At 53.3% G+C, this 22,799-nt stretch overlaps 1 protein-coding gene across 1 annotated transcript in view; it reads left to right on the forward strand.

The window, feature by feature from the left end:
* Positions 1-22,799, forward strand: part of VAC14 (VAC14 component of PIKFYVE complex) — a 102,035-nt gene that overhangs the window by 38,675 nt on the left and 40,561 nt on the right. Inside the window, exon 13 of the mRNA XM_019455336.2 lies at positions 11,579-11,735. Coding sequence (XP_019310881.2) covers positions 11,579-11,735 — 157 coding nt within the window. The remainder of the gene's footprint in view (positions 1-11,578; positions 11,736-22,799) is intronic.

A 22,799-nucleotide genomic window follows, 5' to 3' on the forward strand; every position in this document is an offset into this window, starting at 1 on the left:
TTTGTTTCAGCCCAGTTCTCATTCCATCCACTCTCCAAAACAAACAAAAACAACTCCTTCACCCCCTCCTCTGTCCCCAAGATTCCTTTACAGTCAGGTCACGCCATCAGGTCAGACACCAGCCAGGAAAACGAGGGGCACAATGTTGGGGGCCCAGAACTCTTGCCGAGAGTCCCCCACACACACCCGGGGAGGTCAACTGGGGCCCTTGCCTGCTGTAGCTCCCCTGGAGGCCATGCCAAGGACACAGGCACTGGTCCACATGGCTATCCCTGCGGCTGATGCTGCAGCCTCCTTTGGGGGCTCCGGAGAGTGAGAGGAGGGAGGGCCAAGCAGGGAGAAGGCAGCAGGGGAAGAGCGCTAGATTCCACTCACAGTCTCCAGGGACAGCCAACCAGGACCCACCGCCCACACGAGGCACCAGTGGTCAACACCAGAAGTCCTGGGAGGATCTGGTCTTCGGATAGGCGTCCTGGCAGCAAATCATTGCCAGGGAGGAGAGAGGACTGGCATAGTGACGGTTCCTATTGCGCCTGGTGAGGAGACCTCGGGTAAAGGGGCACCCAGACAACCACAGCTGGCCTGGCAGCATTCCACTCTTGAGAAGGCGGCTGTGGGTGCTCAGAGAGTCTTTAGTATTTTTCTCTGGATTTCTTCCCCTGATGTGCGGATGAGGACCCAAAACTGGCACAGTATCGGGTTGACATGGGTGGGGCTGGGGGCTTGCTGCCTGGTACACCTAGGCTCCTGGTGAAGGCAGATGTTGGACTGGGAAGGTTGGCTTCCCCAGTGGAAGGTCCAGCAGTATAGGAGAGAGTCCACCAAGGGCAGCCAGTTGGGGACTGCCTTCCCCTGCGACAGGATTGGGAGCTCTTGCTAAGCCAAGCTTCAGGGCTGAGTGGCCTGCAGGGTTGAGCACACTGCCTGGCCCTGGGCCTGACTGACTACCCTCAGCCCATCTCCCCTTGAACTCAGGAAGTGATCAGTAATCTTACCTAGAAAGGCTAAAGTCCAATAACCCAGACATTAGTCCCACAGTGAGCCCATCCAGACAAGAGCTGCTGTCAGAATCCTCTGGAGCTTTTTAAAAATCCAGCTGCTTAGGCCTCAGCCTGGACCCCCTGAATTGTGCTCTCAGTTTGGGCCTCATTGCCTGGGTTCTGGTATTTTCCATTCACTTGCTGCCTGCCAGACCCTGCGCTGGATGGACATCTTTGAGTGGGCATGACCTTAGCGTATCTCCATAGCAACCCTTCCAGGGTAGGTTCTGTTGTGTCCCCCACTTCACTGAAGTGGAAACTGAGACTGAGAGAAGTGAAGTAACTTGGTCAAGACCTCGGCTTGGATGCTTCCTGAAGCCTTGTCTGTCACACACCACCCCTCCTATCTGCACATCAAAGAGGTCCCCATCGGCGTCATTATGGTGTTCTTTGCACGCCGACTCTCCCGTAGCCCTTGTCCCACTTTGGGAGGACGGAGACTGTGTCCAGCACATAGTGTGTGCTCAGAAACATTTTCTGAGAAGGTGAACAAATAGGAGGGACAGTGGATGGCGAGCTGAACCCCTCTGGCCTGCCCCACCCTGCCGGGCCCTGACCCTGCCAGAGCAGACCTGCCTCCTCAGGGCAGGGTGTGTGTAGCTGGCAGGTACGCTGGGGTGAAGCGGAGGCCTGGAGGAGGGTAGGAGACGGCCCTGTGCCGCTCTCCCGGTTGCCATGGACCGGTGCCCGGAGACAGCTGGCCCCTCAGCTCATCACCTGGTAACCGAGCGCCGACGGTGTGTGTGTGCTGCTCCCGCGCTGTCTGGAGCACAGCAGGCCCTTTCTCGGCCTCTGGCTCACTCTCAGGGAGAATGTAGGACTCTGAGAGTGCACCCCACCCCGGGCAGGGGCCTGGCATGATGCAGGCAAGCGATGGCTGGCATCACCAGGAGGGAGACCGGGGGTGAGGGGGTGCACAGGGGGACTTGGGAACTGGCCTCCAAATTGCCTTACCCAGGCTGGCTTTTCTCTTCTCCTCCACTCTGAGGGATGGAGGCTGGAATGGTTTTAAGCTGCCAGGACACACACTGTGCTGTCACTGTTAGTGGGACTTAACAGTGAGCACCGGTTACTGGTCTTTCGCATGTATGGCACAGAACTAGGCACTTAGGGAAGGATCTCAGAGTTTATTAAAAATAAAAGAAGGGGCGCCTGGGTGGCTCAGTCCATTAAGCGTCCGATTTCGGCTCAGGTCATGATCTCACAGTTTATGAGTTTGAGCCCCCACAGGGCTGTCTGTAGTCAGTACAGAGCCTGCTTCGGATCCTCTGTCCCCCTCTCTCTCTGCCCCTCCCACGTCTGCATTTGTGCTCTCTCTCTCCCTCTCTCAAAAATAAGCATTTTTTAAAAATAAAAGAAGAAAAAAAGAAAGTAGCCTTGATCCCTGTAAGCGTGCATTCAGAGTCAGGCAAAAAACAAGTTATAATCCTTTTTTTTAATTGTTTTTGCTCAAGTACGACCTTAAAGGTTCTTAATCAGAGTGGTTTTCTCAATGGGAAATAAAATAGATCTGAGCCTAGGCAATCCTTCTCTCCCGCCCCCAAATCTAAATTTTTGGCAGGGCTTTCCTTGCCATTGCTGAAGAGGACTGAAGGACCCGCCCCCCAGGAGATGCTGGGCTTGGCCTGCTCTGACCCCGTTGTAGCCAAAAGCTTTTCTGGGAATACCACCCCTTTCCCAGGCCTGGCCAGGGCCTGATTGCTGACTTCTACAGTTCAGATTTACTCTGTGTCCAGAGCAGGAGCCTCCACTCTGGTGCCGGATGCTGTGTATGCCTTCTCCCAGAGCTCCATTGGTTCACTGCTCTGGGGCCCATGGGAGGTCCCGTGCCTTCCTCACCACCCTAAGGGGATGCTTCCTGGGGACAGCGACCTGGTTTCCGAGGGTCAGTTCCCCAGCTGATTCCACAAGCCGCGGGAGCCATTCTGAATGTGATCAGGGACCCAAGAGGCCTGCCGCGCTGGGCCTATACCACTTGTGAAGGAAGTGGACAGGCTTCTGTGTGGCGAGAAGCAAAGGGCCCCAAGGCTCTGTGGATGCCTGGCCATGGTGCCTCTGCACTTAATTTCAGCTCCACTTCCCAAGAACAAGGAGCAGCCCAACCTGACCCAGATCTCAGGCACAGCCCTGTGGCCCCATTGCTCCCAGCAGAGGCATCAGATAGCCTTGGCAGTGGCCCACACAGTCCAGGCCTTAGCCTCCAGGCCTTTTAGCCTGAACTCACCTCTCTTGCCAGGACCTAGTTGTGTCTCTTGGAAACACTCTTGCAGCTTCCTTCTGGCTGGGACCAGAGAGGGCCCAGCTTGGGGATTTCCTTCCCTCCTTATGGGGCTGGAACGCTGAGCCAGTTGACATCTGGGGCCTAATCAGCTGACTAGGGACCTAGCCAAACTTTTGACAAAAGTTTCTTGGAGATAAGTGGGTAGAGTGAAGCGAGAGGCCTCTCTGTCCATCCCCTTGGCAGAAGCTATTCAGAACGATCCATCTTCCATTTCCTGCCTGGCGCTGCTGGTCAGCAAGTATTTATTCAACATCTGCTGAGTGCCTCGCCCTGGGACTTCATGTTCAGGAGCCTCAGTAGGAGGCAAAGACAGACCCCCAGCCTAGGGAGTTGGCCTTGTAAAACTCTGGGTCTCCAGCTGTTCCCAGGGTGGTAAAGGAGAAGCCAGGAACAGAACCAGCCGATGGGGGTGGGGGGGCTGGTGTGAAGAGAGAGAGAGAGGAGGGAGAGAGAGAGAAGGGAGCCTCCCACTGCGACGGGTTTTCCAGGGCTGCTCTGTGGACAAGGTGTTGGGAGAGGGAGCATCTGGACAGAGGAATAAAAGAAGGGAGGGAAACCAGCGCTGCCCTAGAGAGTCTGTCCTCAGCCTGCCGAAGTTTTGGGTTGTGACAGCCTGCAATGGCCCCATCCAGATGGTGACTTCCCTCCCACACTGAAATATGCCCTTTGCTGGCATCAAGTCACCTCCTGGAAGGAAGGGCTTTCTCAGGAATCCTTTGGCCTCCTTGACTTTGCTCCCCAAGCCACAGAGGATGTGCTGGCCCCTCCCTCCCTCCACCCGGGCCTCCCCTTCAGAGTTGCTTTGTCACATGTTTTCTGCACCCAGTTGTCACTGACCCTTTGACTCCGAGGGCCAGCTCACAGCTCACCCCACTCCAGGACCAGGGACCAGCTGATGTGCCTCCCCCCCCCCCAACAACCACCCCCCCCGTTGCCATGGCAACTACAGGCACTCCTGCCCCTGCAGAATATTGCTTTCTTGTAACCTTCTTTCCTCCTCCCTCTCCCCACTCTTTCTCTCACACAAAAAGAAAGCACAAGTGTTTTATATTCATTTTGCAAAAAGCTGTGTAGCGCATACTAATTGGCGCGGCTTCCTCCTGCTTTCTTTGAGCCTTTCCTCATTGTCAAAGCCAGGACTACAGTCCAGTGCAGGCTTGGGCCCAGCCAGCCTCTTCCTTGGAAGAGGACTAACTTTGTGTTTCTAGAGGCTGAGCAGTGGGCCTATCACTGGGGGCCTTTCGTCCAGTTCTTAAGCCAGTGCCCGCAAGCAAGGCTGCTGAGATCACTGTGTCCTTGTTCCAGAGCTGCTTGTCCACAGACCAAGGGGTCTCCAAGAGGGGTGGGGTACCAAAACCCTGGCCTGGCACAGAGATTCAAAGCCAGGCTCAGCCGGAGGGCGGAGCACGGCTCTCCCTTGGTCTCTGTTGCTCTGTCCCAGCACCGCCCCCGCACCCCCGCACCCCACGCCGCCTTGACATTGTCTCCCTGGGTCACTCATTCCCTGAGCAGAGGCAGAGTCCTGGCCTAGGCCTTTGTCAGGATTGTTGCTCCATAGTCTCAAGTCCAGCCCTTAGGCTGAATGGGATTTGCTGGTCAGCTGGGAAAGAGCCAGCAGCTGGGTTGGATGGCACAGGAGCCCTGAAGTGGCTCCCACAAACTCCCCACTCTGTCTTCAAGCCATTCCTTGCCCTCTATTTTGGCAGCCCCTTCCTCTCCCTGCATCTAGGAGACTGAAGGAGATGGTGGTGCTATTCTCAGCTCCCATTGTAAAGAACCAGGAAGGTGGGCTGTAAGCGAGTACGAGAGTGCGCGTGCGTGCACACAAACCCTCACACGTACACACACTTACAAGTACACGTGGTATTGCTCTAGGCAGGGCTGTCTGTCAGATTTTTGCCAGTCCCTGGGGACTAGGGACAAATCTTCTGATATGTAAGCACTAGAGGAGTGGCTGGGATTACTGAAGGAACCTGTAGACAACAGTTCCGGCTTTAATTGTGCAATTGAAGTGTAATTTGCATTCATTTGCCATTTGGTGTTAAACTTTCCAAAATAAGAGAATTCAAAATGTAAAATAGGCAGTTTTGCTGGCTGCTGCTCTCCAGTGAAGTAGGAGGAGGTGGTACCAAGATGTCCATGCAGATTCTCTTTAGTAGAGAGATGAAATCTGAAGCTCTTTGTGTATACACTGCAGTTCCTGCCCAGTCCCTAAGTCAGGACCACTGACCAGGCTCAGCTATGGTACCAAAAATCTCATAACAGAAGGGGAGCACAGAGTATCTCCTATGATGTTCATGACAACCTTGCAAGGGGAAGTCTCTGTTGGCACATATGGGGAAACAGGCTCCCCATCACCTGCAAAACCAAGTTCGAACCTCTTTGGGCCATAGCTCTTGGGGACCTGCCCCTCCCTATGACTTCCACTTGATTTTCTGGCTGTGCCCCCCTGCTAAATAACAAAATTTCAACTGAGTAAATTCAAAGATCAGAATGGCTGGGGCACTTGGGTGGCTCAGTCGGTTAAGCGGCTAACTTCGGCTCAGGTCATGATCTCGCAGTCCGTGAGTTCGAGCCCCGCGTCGGGCTCTGGGCTGACAGCTCAGAGCCTGGAGCCTGTTTCAGATTCTGTGTCTCCCTCTCTCTGACCCTCCCCCGTTCATGCTTTGTCTCTCTCTGTCTCAAAAACAAATAAACGTTAAAAAAAAAATTTAAAAAAAAACAAACAAAAAGATCAGAATGGCTTTTTTCAAACAATTCATGAAACAGGCAGTATCCCCATGTAGCAATAGAAAGAAGCTGTAGACAAGAAAAGGTTTTTAAAGACAGAAAGGGAGTGGAGAAAGAAAATGACTAGCAGAGGCCCCTGGGTGGCTCATTCGGTTGGGCGTCCGACTTCGGCTCAGGTCATGGTCTCGCAGTCCGTGGGTTCGAGCCCCGCGTTGGGCTGTCCTGACAGCTCAGAGCCTGGAGTCTGTTTCAGATTCTTTGTCTCCCTCTCTCTCTGCCCCTCCCCTGCTCATTCTCTGTCTCTCAAAAACAAATGAACGTTAAAAAAAAAAAGGAAAGAAAGAAAATGACTAGCAAAGAATGCACTGTTTCAGGCAAGGTTGCCTTCCTAATGGGACCAGAAGGGGTCTGCCAAGAGGATTATCTCACTAGGGCTGACCAGGTAATTCCATGTTGACTAGCTAAAGGTTACATTCCTTTAAAGGTTAAAGGTTGAAACTACAATTAAGTTAGGTATTAAATCTTGGTTTGCTGACTTGGGATTTAGCACAGGTGACTCCATTTTGGGCCTGCTGTCTCCTTTTTAACACTCACACCAGCCCCATGCCCCATTCCAGAGCTAGATCAAAGCTTAGCTTCCTGGAATGTGCCACGGGATTCTGGTTCTGTGTCCGGAAAGGCTTTTGGTAGTTAAGTGAATGCTTTGAGTGCCTTCCTCTGCCCCCCAGCAAACTGATGGTAAGGTACTTCTGAAGCCTTTCGATCCCCACAGACCAAGTTGCTGGCTCTGGTTGTACATGCACTGCATTATAAGTGTTGTTTACCGCCTGTCTCCCCAGGGTCACTGTTGAGAGAGGCAGGGCCATCCTGTTTGGCTTCGCATCTCCTCCCACAAAAACAGGCCCTGGCCCAGGCCCTGGCCCGGGCACTGGCCTACAGTGGGTGCTCAATAGATGTCGGGAGAGGGGTTGGAAGGGTGAAGTTAACTGATGGGAAGGCAGGATTGTCTGACCACAAAGCCCAGTATAGCTTATTGGGCTCCGGTTTGGGGACCAGAGTGTTTGAAGTGGACTCCTGATCCCTCGAGCAGATGACTCTGCAAAGAGAGACAGGCAGCAAATGAGAACATTAATTCTAGCTGGAAGTGGGGAGAGCTTCCTCTCCTGGTCTTCCCACCCTGGTAGCCTGGCCCTGAGGCCACTCAGAGAGTGTGGGAGTCTCACAGGCCAGGGCTCTCTGGTGCTGGTGGTTCCTCCCCAAGCATCTTTCCTGTTAGGGAAATGAGTACCCGCCAGAAGCCTGGTGTGGGCCACGGCGGCTCTCATAGGGTCGGGCTATAGCTGAGTGCTAGCCTGGCCTTGGCTGCCTCATACTTTTCTCACTTGCCACATTGAACCTCCAGGATTTGCTGCCTAAGGGACATGTACCTCCACCCACCTGCACAGCCAGTCCTGAGAGGAGCAACCTGCAGCTCAGAGATGTAGGGACACAGGTGGCCTCCCTGAGCGCTCTCGGCCCTCCTGGGAGTCAGCAGCAGGTGTGAGATCGTGGGGAGTCAGGGAGGCCTTGCTGCTTCGGGCCATGGGCGCAGCAAGAGCAAACTGACCTGAAGTACCACAGTTCTGGGAATTAGGGTGCTGATTTGGGGTTTTGACTTGATTCTCTTCTCTTTTTTTAGTTATAATTCACAAACCATAAAGTATACAAATTCAGAGATGCCCAGCTGGCTCAGTCGGTGGAACGTGTGACTCTTGATCTCAGGGTCATGAGTTCGAGCCCTACTTTGGGAGTAGGGATTACTTAAAAAAATAAAATATTTTAAGGGCGCCTGGGTAGCTCATCCACCTTCGGCTCAGGTCACGATCTCGTGGCTTTTGAGTTCGAGCCCGGCATCAGGCTCTTTGCTAACAGCTTGGAGACTGGAGCCTGCTTTGGATTCTGTGTCTCCCACCCCCTCTGCCCCTCTCCCATTCATGTTCTGTCTCTGTCTCTCTCAAAAATAAACATTAAAATTTTTTTTTGAATTAAAATAAATCAAAATATTTTTAAAAATTAAAAACAATATACAATTTAGTGGGTTTTAGTATTTTGACAAGGTTGTGCAAACATCACTGCTATGTAATTCTGCAACATTCTCCTCACTCCAAAGAGAAACCCTGTAACCAATTAGCAGTAACTCCCCATGTCTCCCTCCCCCATCCCCTGGCAGGCACAAGATACTCTCTGTCTCTATAGATTTGCCTGCTCTGAACATTTCACATGAATGGAATCATCATGCAGTACATGGCCTTCTGCATCTGGCTTCTCTTACTTAACAAATGTTTTCAGGTTGGTGCATTTTATAGCATATATCAGAACCTCATTCCTTTTCATTGCCAAATAATAGTCCAGGACACAGATATGCCATGTTCCATTTATCCATTTATCAGTTGATGTACTTTTGGGTTTGTGATCTTGTGATACATAGTTAAAAAAAAAAAATTACATATTTGGTCTTCATCCCTGGTTCTGGCACAGAGCTCCTAAAACCCTTGGAATTTCCTAAGTGTTGAAAATGATAAAGGTGTCTTTTGTTAGGTTAGTGAGGTGACTTGGATGCCCAGAAGGATGGGGGCTGGTTGCCAGGAGGACCAGCCATGTGATGAGAGGGTTGAACTTTCAACCCGACCTTCGAGAAGGAGAGAGGGACTGGAGATCGAATCAGCTGCCAGTGGCCAGTGATCTAATCCATCATGCCTATGTAATGAAGCCTCCTTAAAAACCTAAAGGATGGGGTTTGAAGAGCTTCCAGGTTGGTGAACACATGGAGATTCGGGGCAGGTGGCACCCCCAGAGAGCACGGAAGCTCTCTGTGCCCCTTCCCACATGCTGTGCCCTGTGCGTCTCTTATCTGACTCTTCCTGAATTATATCTTTTTATGATAAACCGGTGATCTAGTAAGTAAAATGTTTCGCTGAGGACCATGAGCCACTCTAGCAAATTAATGGAGCCTAAGGAGGGGATTGTGGAAACCTCTGATCTGTAGTCAGTCGTCGGAAGCAAAGGTGACGCCCTGGATCTCTGGCTGGTGTCTGAAGCAAGGGAAGGGCAGTCTTGTGGGAGTGAGTCTTCAGCAGGTGGGGTCTGACCCTACGTCCAGGTAGATGGCATGAGAATGGAGTTGAACTGTAGGACACCCACCTGGTATCAGAAAAAACACATCAGGGTTGGTGTCAGAACCTTAGGGTTGTTTCCATTTTCTAGCCACGATGAACACTTATGCCATGAACATTTCTACGCAAGTCCTGTGTGGACATGTTTGGTGCCCTCTTGGGAAACACGAGGGGTGGAAGTACACCTCTGGTGACTCTCTTTAACTTTTTGAGGCACAGTTGGCTTGCTCCTTGCCTCAGTTTAATTTGAGTGAGTCACTCTCCCACCTGGTTCCCGCATCTCCTTTCACATACCTGATCGTTAGACCGTGACTTGTTTGGACAATTGAGCATCTTGAGTGTATGGCCTGTGCTCGGGCCACTCTTATCACGCAGCACCACCCTGTCACCTCCTCACTGTCTATTCCCCCGTCCCACCCCCTCCCTCTCTGTCCGCTTTCTGCCACCGCTGAAATAGAAAGCTTTCTGGGGAGCAGATGGCCTGGACCTCTCCACTTCTGGGCCTGGACCCACTCAGGCCCCCAGCTCTTGGCCTGGGCACAGGGGCAAGTGCTCGTTCCTGCCATCTGTCCAGGCTGCTTAGCAGCCACGATCTTTGCCCAGCATGGATACATCATCCCCTGCAGGCCCAGTGGTCAGAACGTTCTAAAATTGCACATACTTGTGTGTGGAAGGGCAGGTGAGTACTGCTTCCTGCCAGGCCATGGGCTGCAAGCCGAGGCACATGGGACTCACCTGCAGCCCCAGCACCTGGCACAGTCGGGGCTCAGGAGGTGCTGAGAGCCTGGGAGCAATGGAGGAAAGCATGCAGTTAGACAGGTGCGAGGTGACATCTGTGTGTGTGAGTGAGCGACGTGTCCGACCGGGGTGAGGCCGGGCTGTGGCAGGATGAGAGCCAGACCTCCAGCTTGCAGGCCAGTTGAGTGCTGAACACATCGCACTGCTGGGAGAAGACCCAGGGGCCAAGGCTGGCAGAGAGGACACCAGGAGAAGTGACACCTGGGGCCGGGCAGGATGAGGCACTAGCACGTTGCTCACACTGAGACAAGAACCGCTTTGAAGAGACAATAGTAGCTTTATTTATTTTTTTGAGATAAAATTCCCCTTTTAAAATATACAGTTCATTGGTTTTTAGCATATTCACAAGGTTGTGCCACCGTCACTACTATCTCACATTTTCGCCATCCCACAAAAAGCCCTGGAACCGCCTTACCTTGACCACTGTCACCATATTGCGGCCAGCTGGTCTGTCATGGTGCACACAGCCCACCTCCCAGGGCCCCACCCTCTGGTGCTCTGTGTCACTTCCACAGGTCCAGGACCAAAGCCCTCAGTTGCCATGGTAATTCTTGGCCCGGGTTCAGGCAGTCATTCAGCGGATGCCCGATGGGTGTCCACTGAGTACCAGGGACGGCCCTGGGGGCACACCTGTGCTAGGACAGGCACGTTCCTCTTCAGAGAAGAGATGAGTGGGGGTGGGAGGGAGCAGCAGCCCTCCCTGCTGTGTCGTGAGGTAGAACTGGGACAGGTGCGCTGTGCAGTTACAGCACACACACACCACACACACACACACACACACACACACACACCTCCCTGCTGAGGCAGCACCCTGCTGGCTGTTGATACCAGATGAAGAGCAAGAGGCGGTGGGTGCCGTGGGGGGGGGGGGGGGGGGAGGCAGCATCTAAGAGTACGAGGGCTTTGGGTGGTGAGGCAGCACCGGGGAACCTGGTGACACACGGCACTGATTGGAGCTCACTCTGCCATTCTCCATGCTGAACTCTGTGTCTTCCTTTCCTTGGAAGTACTCAGCAGGCAGGGGTCAGGCCTGTGTATGAACATCAAGGAGGCAGCTGAGAATTGAACAGTGTGTCTAGAAGTTAGGAAGTCCTCGGTCTTGGAGCCCAGAGTCATGTTCTGAAGGCAGAGGGTGGCCTTGTGTCACCTCTGCAGAAAGGTCTGTTCTGTGGCCTGGTGGTGGACCGAGCTGTGGCCAGCACACCAGCAGTGTGGCCTAGAGGGCACCGTTGGTCCCTCACACAGGTTGACTTTGGGGCATTGCCAGTGTCCCCGCACAGACTGCACCCTGAGTTCCACATCTCCTGGGGACCTCTGAGGTCCCTGCTCAGGGGACCAGAGAGGAGTGGTCATGAGAAAGCTTACTCAGATTCTAGCTTCTTTCCTCCACTTGCCCTCACCTTCTGCCCATCTGTGTTCTCTTCAATCCATACCTTTTGTAGAACTTCCTGAACGCTGTTAATAGCCGTAATCTTGGTGGCTCTCACCAGCCTGTCACCCTCTGCAGACCCTTCGCCACCCCCTGGCGGCAGCTCTCCAGAGGCCGTCGTCCTTCATCCTCTGCTTTTCTCCCCCAGGTTATCCTGAAGGATCTGGAGGTGTTAGCAGAAATTGCTTCCTCCCCTGCAGGCCAGACAGATGACGCAGGCCCCCTTGATGGCCCTGACCTCCGGGTCAGCCACTCAGAGCTTCAGGTGCCTACCCCTGGCAGAACAAACCTGCTGAACACTTCTGGTAAGTAGTGCCCTTATGGTTACAGCCTCAGGGGCCCTGGGAGTGCTAGTGCTCGGTCTCCTCCTGGATCAGGCACTCCTTGGGGCCATCCCTCTCAAGCCCCGGATCTCTCCTGGGGTGTGAGCAGTCAGAAGTCCCCTCTGCTCTCTGAGAGGCAAGCGGACCTTGCCCTCCTGTTGCCTCCCCACCCCCATGAGAGGCCTTCACATCCCCTTTTCCTCATCGTCCTGCACCATTCATACTTCTGAGCCATTGGCTAAATATAAAACCATCTGAGTCAGCGGATCCTCTCTTTTGCTGGGGCAGCGTCTCCCCAGTCAGGAATCAGGGGGCTTTGGAGCCTTGAGTCTCACAGGTGGAAGACCAGGCAGCCATTTCCTTCCTCATTGGGGAGCTAAAAATAGCAAACAACATGGCAGGCAGCCCAGGCCGGAGAGGGGTAATTCAAACAGGATGTTTCCGGGCAGTCCTTGGACATGAAGGTGGCTGTGGTGTTCCTGGGGCTCGCCCCTTGGGGTCCTTCCAGATAGCAGGTGGCTCTTCTCCCTGGGCCAGTGCAACTCCCAACTCCTTCCTCCCAGGCAGACGCCAGTTTCCTCCGGCGACGTCATCCTGGGAAATGCCAACGATGCGAGTTGATAGGAAAGTCCCTAGCAAATCTTGGGTGTTCGCCTGGGGTGTCTCTTTGTCCCCTGAGTGAGTGGCTCTTGATTTCCAGATACCAGGTCCTCGATGGCTCCTCCTTTGATGCAGAAGCCAGATGTCAGATCGATTCAGGGCCTTTCAGCTGCAGCTCCCCTTCCACTGCTCTAGCAGGCAGGGCCTCCGAAGGCGGCTGCTACCCGGCCCTGAGTACCCCTGCTCGGTGGTGCCACTGGGGCCCTGCGGGCCTGACTGCACCCCAGGGCTGCCGGGCCGAGTCGCAGAAGGCTCGTGCGTTGAAGAAGTCTTCCTGGTGACACTTGATGTCAAGGGCTCCCCCCAGCTCCTGCAGTGGGGTGTCACATAGGACCCCAGGCTTTAGGCCACTGCTGCTGCACATGTTCTTTCTGCAACTGGTCCCAAGTTTCTAGCTGTCTCTGACTGAAGCAAGGAAGGAGTAAGGGGCTCTCGTGGCAGCCCGGTTTCCTTCTCTTGTTTCTCCAGGATGCAGTGGCTTCCTTGCCTAGGAGCCCGGTTTCCTCCAAGCAGTCAGAGGCCATGGCCGGGAGGCTCTCACATCCTGACCCTGGGACACTTGGTGAGGGTCCCACCCTCTGTCCCACAGCCCGGGAGTCCGTTTTCCATCCTGTGTCCCACGTCAGCACTTGGGGGTCCGCCTAAATTCCCAGGGACAGATGGCAGAAATGCCAGGGGCTGAGCGTCGGCACACAGCCGCGATGTGGGGGTCCCACTGAGAGGGGAGAGGAGCAGCAGTGAGGGGATGAGGGTGACAAGTGACTGGAAGAGGGCAGCAGCCAGGAGAAGGCATCCGCGGGTCAGAGCCAGCCCTGGATCTCCCTCCCCAAGAAGCCATTGTCTGGCATCTTCTATCCTCCTCAGAGTGGAAAAGGAGAGAAAGCCAAACTGAGGCAGCTTCGCCCTGGGCAGGGGAAGGACACCTTCATCTCCGGGACTCTCTGGGATTTGTCCCTCCATTTCTGAGGTGTTTTCTTTTTCTCTGGGCACCAAGAAGCTGATGACTAAAATGCTTACTCATTAGTGGAGAGATGGGCCGGAAAATGGCCTGGGGCCCAGGTGGGGTGTGTGCCCTGGGGAGGCCCAGACAGGGAGCTCCTCGAGGTGCCATCTCAGCCGCTTGGGAGTAAGAACTGAGAGTGTCTTAGATGGCAACGTCCTCTGAACCTTGGCTGCTGGCCCTGCCAGGATAGGTGGGCCCCTAATGAGGCTGAGGTGGTGAAGATTTGCCCCAGCTCACCAGGGCTGTCAGACTGGCTCACATCAGCCAGGGACTCACCCTGAATTCTTAGAAAAACAACCAAGTATGCCAGATGGGAAGAGATTCCATCCTGGAAAGAACACCAAGGAAGTGCCTGCAGCCAATAACTCTTCTTGCTTCAAGGATACACGGTATCGTGGGCCATGTGCTCTTAGCCTGAGACTCACACACGTTCGCTGCACAGAGTGTGGGAACCACACGTGCGTGCATGTCCACAGCTGGCACCAGATTTTTCAGATGGGTTCATGATTTTAAAAGGTTAAGGTCAAGTTCAAACCAGTAAGAAGCACATAGGAAACCAAAGTTAGGCCCTGTCCCATCTCCTGCCTCAGCTGCCTTGGGGAGGGCACTGGCCAGGCACCAAGGATGTTGGGGTTGGTTGTTTAGGTCAGAAAGCATGCGGGAAGTATACACTCATTCATCTGTGGGCTGCTCTTTCCCCTGTTGCTTCTCAGGCATGCGAGAGGGTCTTTCTGTCTGTTTCCATCTGGCCGTGCACGGGGACAGAAGTTACAAGGCCAGACCCTCTTCCTGTTTGGATTTTGCTTTCCTCTGGCCCTCTGGCTCTCCAGGGCACAGCTCTGAGAACATGCCGACTGCAGAGCACCACCACCCCCGCCCCCCACCGTAAAGGGTCTTTCTCTGGAAAGCCAAGGAGGCAGGGAGCCTAGCAAAGATGAAATCAGCAGCACTTGTAGAGAAGCCTGCCTGCTCACTGGGTCTGTAAACTCAAATAGTGCAGATTTAATGCAAGGGTTGGGGCAGCATCACCCGCGTCACTAGTGCCACAGCAGTGGTCCCAGGGCCCACAAGGCAGAGTTGCCCACACAGGATTTTCCTCCCACCTGTGCAAACATCTCTCCCTCCAGCACAGAGCCATGCAGGCAGAAGCATTGGTCTTGCTTCTCCCACCCCACTTCATTGCTGACCTTCACAGAGCCCCAGGCTGGGACCTTCAGGAGTGGAGCTGCCTGGGTGGGCAGGCCTGAGGAAAACCAATAGAGGGATCCCACATTTTGCTGTCTCTCTAGATTGTGATTTGGTGAAATGAAATGAAAACGACCACTTGGGTCTCCTATGACTTGGCAACTTTTGTGCGTTCTCTGCCCGTCTCCACTCAGGGAGATTCTGGCTGAGGCCCCCTGGGCTCTGGGGAGAGGGGTGATGAGCTCCCTTTGAGCAGACCCGAGGGGCCTAACCCTGAGTCTGAGCAGAAGGCTCAGCAGAAGCAGGAGACCTCTGGGATCCGTCCCTCATTTGAGATGTGCCTGGCCCTCCTGGGGCCTGAATGTTCCTGCTGCAAGGGAGGGAGCAACCTTGGCCAGGCACAGCAGCAGTGTGGCATTGAGGGGCCAAAGGTCACCCCAGGACTGATGTTTGCACCCCAAATCCCATCTTCCCTATGCTTCCTTTCCAGCCAAGGGGGCACATTCTTGGTGGGATAACTGCTCATGTTATCATGCCCCACAGGGCTCTCTGGTCCAACGTGGAATTTGATCCCCGTTCTAAAATCATGGGCGGAAATGAAATGTTCTGATTCCATTTCATTCCTTGTAGCCCAGGCTGGTGTCGCCAAATTCAGAAACCAGTTCTAGAAGAAACCCAGGAAGCCATCCCTGGGCATTTTTCCCAGTAGTAAGGGTGACTCTAGTACATTGAGCTTGTTTGGACCGGACACTGTTCTGAGCACTTCCCATGTGTCAGCTCACTGAACCTCACGGTGGGTGAGCCCAGCTCCTCACAAGAACCATGGGAGGAAGCACCGTTGTTATTCTTACCTGGGACGGGGGCTTGCGATAGGTGTTGGTGCCGACCTAGGAGCTTAGCCTGAGAGTCTGCTCTCTTTACTCCCGTGTTAGAGGACAAGAGCACTTGCCCAGCACCAGAAGCTTCCATCGCTCAAGATGGGGAACTGAGCAGCAGTGGCCAGGCCAGCAGTCCAGGCTTCTCCCTTAGGGCGTATCCTGGCATAGCCTTTGAGTGTATCCCCTCTCTTCACAGTGACTTCAGGGACCCCATTCTGGCCTCAGCCACCTCAGCAACTCATCCCTCTTGCTGCCTCCACTTCCTCCAGCCACACCAGACCATTTCCCAGCCCCCAAAGCCTTCTCTGTTGCTCTTGGAGCCTTAAAAGGCCTTCTTCCTACATATTCTTCAGAGAGTGTAAAAGAGCATGGGTGTCAGGGTCAGGAAAATCTAGGTTGTACTCATCCCTAAAAGGCCAGAGTCACATGCCCAGTAAGGATCAGTACCTGTCTTTCAGAGTTTGTCATCGTGATGGAAGGAGGGGGTGCCAGAGCTGGCCACCCTGTCACCACTGCTGTGTCGAAGGCTCCCCCAGCACCACTGCCCAGGTCTTCACTAGTCTGCAGGTGGAGAGCCTCACCCTCTCCATCCCAGGCCTAGTCTCGATGAGGGACCTGCCTCCCATCTCCCTTCAGTGCTGCCCTTGGCGCGGCCCCGACTCAGCAGCAGTCTTTCCTGATGCAGCCTCTCTCTCCTGCCGGGTCAGCTGGAAGCTCCTCCTGGGCCCTGCCGTGGCCCATTAGCTTATCTCTTGCTCTGAACCAGGCAGCCGGAAAGCCTCCCAGATTTGGGCTGCTGCCGGGGGCAGAGGGCTCCCCAGCCTCAGCTGGGCCGGCTTGGAGAAAAGAGTGACTGCCTCTTGGATCAAGTCCCATGGGTGCCGCGGCTGCAGCATCTCAGCCACCCTTTCATCCATGCAGCTGAGGGGTTTGGGCCGTGCGATTCAGCAGACTCCATGCCTCCTAAGACCCCCCTGTATCACAGGCGTTGGCCTCCCTTTCTTCTGGCCCCTTGGTTCTGTGGGGGAAGCTGCCCCTTCCCCACCTGCGTCCCTGGGTTCCATGCCAGCCTCCCGGTCATGCAGCCCCCTCCTCAGAGCAATTCTTGTGCCAGGCACTGTGCTAGTCTCCTCATCCCTGTGAAGTTCACAGACAGGAACCAGCCCTGGATCTGCCCTGGGCCCCTGGCCTTTCCTCTACGCTCTCTGGGTGGCGGATCGAGATGCCCACGCGAGGGACTGACCGAGCACTTGGGCCCCAACCCACAGAGGGAGAGGAAAGGGGCTGAGAGGGTGGGGAGCTGAGCAGGGACCCTGCTGGGTCTGGGCTGGGCCACTAAGGTTTTCGCATCTGGTTTTGTTGAACTGTAACTCACATTGCCTATTGAGGCCAGAGCTATTTTTATCCTGACATGTGAGGCTCCTTCGCGTCATAGCCACAAAACTCAATCTAAAACATCCCAGGGAAGGTTGTTTGTGAGACGTTCTGCAGATTCTCATGTCGCCACATCAGGTTTCACTTAGCAACATCTGCATGGCTGGCTCCCTGGCCGCCCACCCCACCAGCCCGGTTTTGTATACAGAGCGCTCCCGAAAGCATCTGTCTGCCCCACGGCCAGCCAGCAGTCACGTGAACTTCCTGCCAGAGCCCACTTCTCCAGACTTCAAACCAGAAATTCGAGGCGGGCGGCATTCAGCTGAGGGGCTGGTCCTTGGCAGGATCGGGGAATGGAAACCCCGCTCTCCTTGGCCCCTCGAAGAGTGTGACTCTCCTGAGACCCAAGGCCAGGTCGTTCCCAGCCACCCCCCTTCCTGGGCCCCAGCTCACACCCCATTTTGGTGGGCCTGGAAGACTGCGTTCGTCAATGCCACCCGAGCAAAAGCGTCCCAGGCCTGGCGTCCCAGCACCTCCCCCAAGCACAGTGTTGGAGGGCCTGCCCGGAATCAGGTGCTGGGGTCCTGTCCAGGCTCTGCCCCTTCCTGAAGGAAGCCCTGAGCCCAGGGCTCCACTCTGCAAGAGCACCCGGCCCTGGGGCCCCACTCTGCAGGAGAGCCCGGCAGAGCTGGCTTTTATCAGAGCTATTGAGAAAAGAAGCCGATTCCCTGCCCAGCTGTCGAGAGTGAGGTGATGGAGGGCCGGAGGTGGACAGAAATGGCCAGCGAGGCACTTTGCACTCCCACGGGGAGAAACAGGCTGCAGTTGGGCAGAAATTCGTTCCATTGAGAGAGGCCCATCATCCGTGTGGTCACACTCCCGGCATGAGTTTGCTGACTCGCCGCCCCACCTCCTCCTCCCTCTGCAGCCCTGCCTGAGAACATCTCTCAGGTTCTGACTCAGGCCAGCCGGGCCTGAGGGGCTGGTTAGTCAGACAAGTGGTGGGCCGGTGGGAAACGGAGGCAGGAGGAGACCGAGTAGGTCCTCACCCTGTCCGCGGTGAGCACTAAGCTGCTCCCCGTCCCTGACCAGCCCACTCAGGAAGGGCTGCCTCTCCTGCCCGGACCTGCCATTTCTATACAGTTGGGCCAGGATTGCAGTGAGCTTTCTGAGGCTCCCAGCCCAGTCCTGCAGAGGCTCCTCCTCGAGAGAGTCCATTCTGGTGGGTGGGAGCCTGAGGAACAAAATTCCCTACCTCAACAGCTGCAGGCCCCAGCAGGCCGGGCCCCAGTAGTTCCCTGACACTCCCATAAGCCTGGTCTGGGTCGCAGGCAGGCTCCCGGCCCCCCACTCAGTTTGCTCTTTGTAGCCTTTAAACAGTTGGGAGCACTGGGAGGGCTGAGCTGTGGAAGTTTTCCCAGCAACCACTACTGTGAGAATGTGAGTCACTTGCCGTGGCTTCTCCCAGATGTCACTCTGCCCTCCTCCTCCCTCCCACTAAGGGCCTCAGCGCCAGGGGCCGCATGCAGGCCTGGACATCGAGAGTTGATTGTGTGGCCCAGAGGGGACTTTGGCTGAGAAGACCAGGAATGTGTTCAGAGCAGCCCCAAGCCTTTCCTTCTGCTGTCTTAGGCCAGCCATCAGCGGAGAGACGGGCAGATCTGCCTCCCCGAATGTGGGGCCAGGGATGGGGGAGTCACAGATAATCATACCCTCTTCTCCTCACAGCCTCCCTGCCTCCCAGCAGAGCACTGTGAACGTGTCCCAGATCTGAAATCTCTTCACTGAGAGACTTTCCAGACTGTCCCCCAGCCCTCAGTCATCCATTCCAAGACCCAGAGAATGGGAACAGGTTGCCCCTTGCAGTGCTCTGTCGGAGTCATGGCGTGTTTGCGAATAGCAGCAGCCCCCGTTCATTGGGCACAGGCTGTGTGGCAGGCCCCGGTCCCAGTACATTCAATGTGTTGTCTCATTTAGTAAGGGCTCTTATTGGGGGTGCCTGGCTGACTCAGTTGGTGGAGCATGCAACTCTTGATCTCAGGGTAGTGAGTTCAAGCCCCACCTTGGGCATAAGGATTACTTAGTAAAACTTAAATAAATAAATAAATAAATAAATAAATAAATAAATAAATAAATAAATTTTTTTTGACTGAAGGAATAGGGGCTCTTAATGCCCCCACTTTATAGATGAAGAAACCGAGGCTTAGGATAAGAGACTTCCCCCAACCTGTGCCGCTAGTAAGCGGTGGACATCTGATCTGAACCGGGTCTAATGGATTCCCAAGCCTTGCTCTAAAACACTATGCTTGATGTTTCTGCCTGCCCGAGATACCGGGCCCCTTGGAAATGGAGACTGTAGCCCCGCATCAGGGAGTATTTATGATCACTCCCTGTTTGGTTCCCTTTGTCTTTTGGAACCCAAATGGTCCTAAGCCTGGAAATGATGTAGGTTGGAGGGTACGTATACAGAAACAAGCCGACAGGGATACAGGGAGCCATCACAAATGAGCACCCAGGAGAAGGTTCCAGTCCACACACACCGCCAGTGTTGGGGGTATGCAGCCAGGCCACCGTGGGCAGTGTGGGGACAGAGAGGAGGTACTTTAACAGCTGTATCTGCAGCCACCTCTTCAGAGATCAGCCCCAGCTGGGCCCAGGGTAACTCAATCTGTAAGAATGTGACACTTGATTCTGCAAACAGCCCCACTGGGCCAGGGAGCAGAGACTGTTTGCCATTCCAGAGTCACTCAGGACCTCCCAGGCCAGGCTGTTCCGGGCAGGGACCCAGAGCAACACACTGCAAACATCAAGTTCAGTGAGGCCTGCCCTTGAACTGGCCTTCTTACTCCAGGCTCGCCCCTTGCACGCAGTTCAAGGGGGCTGTGTAGAGGTTCTCAGGAGAGAGGACAGTAGTTTGAAGGCGTGACTCCTGGTAAGGAATGCTCACAGATTGATTCACAGCTGGGAGAAGTGAAACAAAAAGGCACCTTTTCCAGTTCCCAGCCACTTCCCCACCAGGAGCACTCAAGGACGTAAGGGAAGTCTGAGTTGAGCAAAAAACTACTGAAAGGAGGGTTTTACTGCTTCTTCTGACCACTGGCATCTAATGAAGTCAGCCCCTGGGGCTCCCATGTAGGGCTTGCTTCTGGTACTGTGGATGGTTCCACACATTCATGTTTTGTGCTTGGGGCTGATGTTTCTGGGAGGAGATGCCCCTGACACAGCCAAGCTCGGTTCCCTGTTTTATGCAGGCGTGTGGCCACCCTCTCCCTGGTCTGGGGAGGAAGTCAGGGCTTTAGAGCCAAAGAGAGGCCAGCCTGGAAAGTGATGGCCCCGATGTCTCTGTCGGCCACTCTGCTTCCCCCAGTGTCGTCCCTGAGTTCCCAGAGGGCGGCGGCCAGGTGCTTTCTCCAGACAGTATCATTGTCTCTGTGTCCTCAGTATTGGCAGGGTCTTAGCTCCGTTCTTCTGCCTCCTGCTTCCTAAGTCACTAACCCCAAACCTCCCCAGGCACCAGGAGTGGGCGGCCTGTGTAGCTGTTGGGAACATGGGCCCTGAAGACCAGCTGCCTGGGCTCAGAGACCACCACTCACCGGCTCTGTGTCTTTGGCTAATCCTCAGCCTAATTCACAGCTTCTCCACATATATGATGAGAATAATAATAGCACATATTTTCAAGTATTGATTTGAGGATTAAATTAGATACTGTGCGTAAAGGTTTTAGATATGCGTGGCACATAGTAAGTCCTCAGTAAATGGTAACTGCTGGTTGGCTCTTAAGATGCCATGTTGGGGAGATGTTGGTCAAAGGGTACAAACTTCCCGTTAGAGGTTAATAAGTTCTGGGCATCTAACATAAAAGCAGTGATTATAATTAGTAAGACTATACTTAAAAAGACTATACTTGGAAAATGCTAAGAGAGTAGATTGTAAATGTTCTCACCACAAAAAACAATGGACAGATGAACAAAGAAAAAACAAATGAAGGTATTGGCTAACTCCACAGCTCAATGGTAATCATTTTGCAATGTATACATGTATAAAAACAATACATTGTGCACCTTAAACTTATATAATGTTACACGTTAATGTTACCTCAATAAAGCTAGACAAAAATACAATATAAAAAAAATAAAGCATCTAGGGGCACCTGGGTGGCTCGGTCAGTCAAGCATCCAACTCTCTTGATTTCAGCTCAGGTCATGATCTCACAGTTTGTGAGATCAAGCCCTGCATGGGGCTCTGCACTGATAGCAAGGAGCCTGCTTGGGGTGCTCTCTTTCCTCTTTCTCTGCCTCTCTCTCTCTCTCTCTCTCTCTCAAATAAACCTTAAAAAAAAAACAAAGCATCTAAAAAAGAAAGCCGATATCATGTTATGCTGGGACAGTTGGAGATCCATCTACATGCAAAAGAATTCAGACTCCTTCTTCACACCATATACAAAAATTAAAATAGAGACCTAAATGTAAGAGCTATGTTTTTGAAAAAACAACTTTTAGAAAGAAGCATACCAGTAAATCTTTATGACCTTCCCCTCCACTAGGATGGCTATAATCAAAAGACAGGTAATAACAAGTGTTGGCAAGGATGTGGGAAAATTGGAACCTCACACCCTGCTGGTGGGAATGCAAAACGGTGCAGCACTGTGGAGAGCAGTCGGGCAGTTCCTTAGAACTTACTCATAGAGGCACCATAGGATTCAGAAATTCCACTCGTGGGTATATAGCCAAAAGAAATGAAAACCTGTACACACAAAAACTTATACATGAATGTTCATAGCAGCATTATTCTCTCTTTTTTTAATTAAGTAAGCTCTACACCCAATGTAGGACTTGAAGTCATGACCCCAAGATCAAGAGTCTCATGCTCTACTGACCGAGCCGACCAGGTGTCCTGTAGCATTATTCTTAATAGCTAAAAAGTGGAAGCAACCAAACATCCAGCAACTGATGAATGGATAAAATGTGGTATATCCATACAATGGCAGATTATTCAGCCACAAAAAATGAATACAGAGTGGATACAGACTACAACATGGGTGAACCTTAATTAACTATTATGCCAAGTGGAAGAAGCCACATACTGTATGATTCCTTTGATACAAAATGTCCAGAATAGGCAAGTCCATTGAGACAGAAAGTAGATTAATGATTGGCAGTAGCTGGTGGAGGGAAGAATGGGGAGTGACAGCTAGTGGGTGCGAGATTTCTTTTTGGGGTGATAAAAATGTTTTGGAATTAGTGGTGATCAATGCGCAATTTTATGAATATACTGGAAACCACTGAATTGTACACTTTACAAGGATGAGCTTTATGATGTGTGGATTGTATCTGTTAAGCTGGTGTGTGTGTCTATGTGTCTGTGTTTAAATGTCCTGTTAGTGCCTTGGGCAGGGGGGATGAGGATTCCTACTGTCTCTAACACCTCTTCCCAGCAGTGTTGTTACAAAAGAAAGACGAGGAAATCCCATAGCTGTATGAATATACTACACGGGGATCAGCCAGGCATTCCATCAGCCCTGCTCTTACCCTTCCATGCCGGATACCTTGCGGAGGGGAGCTGGGCTGGGCTGGATCTGGGAGGGGGCTATGCTGGGCTGGATCTGGGAGAGGGGCTGAATCTGGCCCTTAGTGTATTTTCAGCTGGGATACATATCAGAGGGATACCCCGAATGTGCTTCTGGTTCTGAAGACAGCTCTGCGCTTTGAAAGTCTTTAGACTTTAGAGTACTAGTCTAAACGAGCATCTTGGCCCAAAGAAGAAAAATGACAGATTTGAAAACACTGAGTGAAGATTGAAGCCCTTGGTAACATTTTGTCAGTGTGTGCTGTCTTCGATCCAACAGGTGTGCGCGTCGTATACCTTTTCGTGAGCACTGTTGGGAAAGGAGTGTGAGTTTTGTTGACTTTTGGTGTCGTGTGCCTCTTTCACCCCTTTTTTCTCTTT

Source organism: Panthera pardus, unplaced genomic scaffold, assembly GCF_024362965.1.
Source record: "Panthera pardus isolate Hobbes unplaced genomic scaffold, ASM2436296v1 HiC_scaffold_19, whole genome shotgun sequence".
NCBI classification, from domain to species: domain Eukaryota; kingdom Metazoa; phylum Chordata; class Mammalia; order Carnivora; family Felidae; genus Panthera; species Panthera pardus.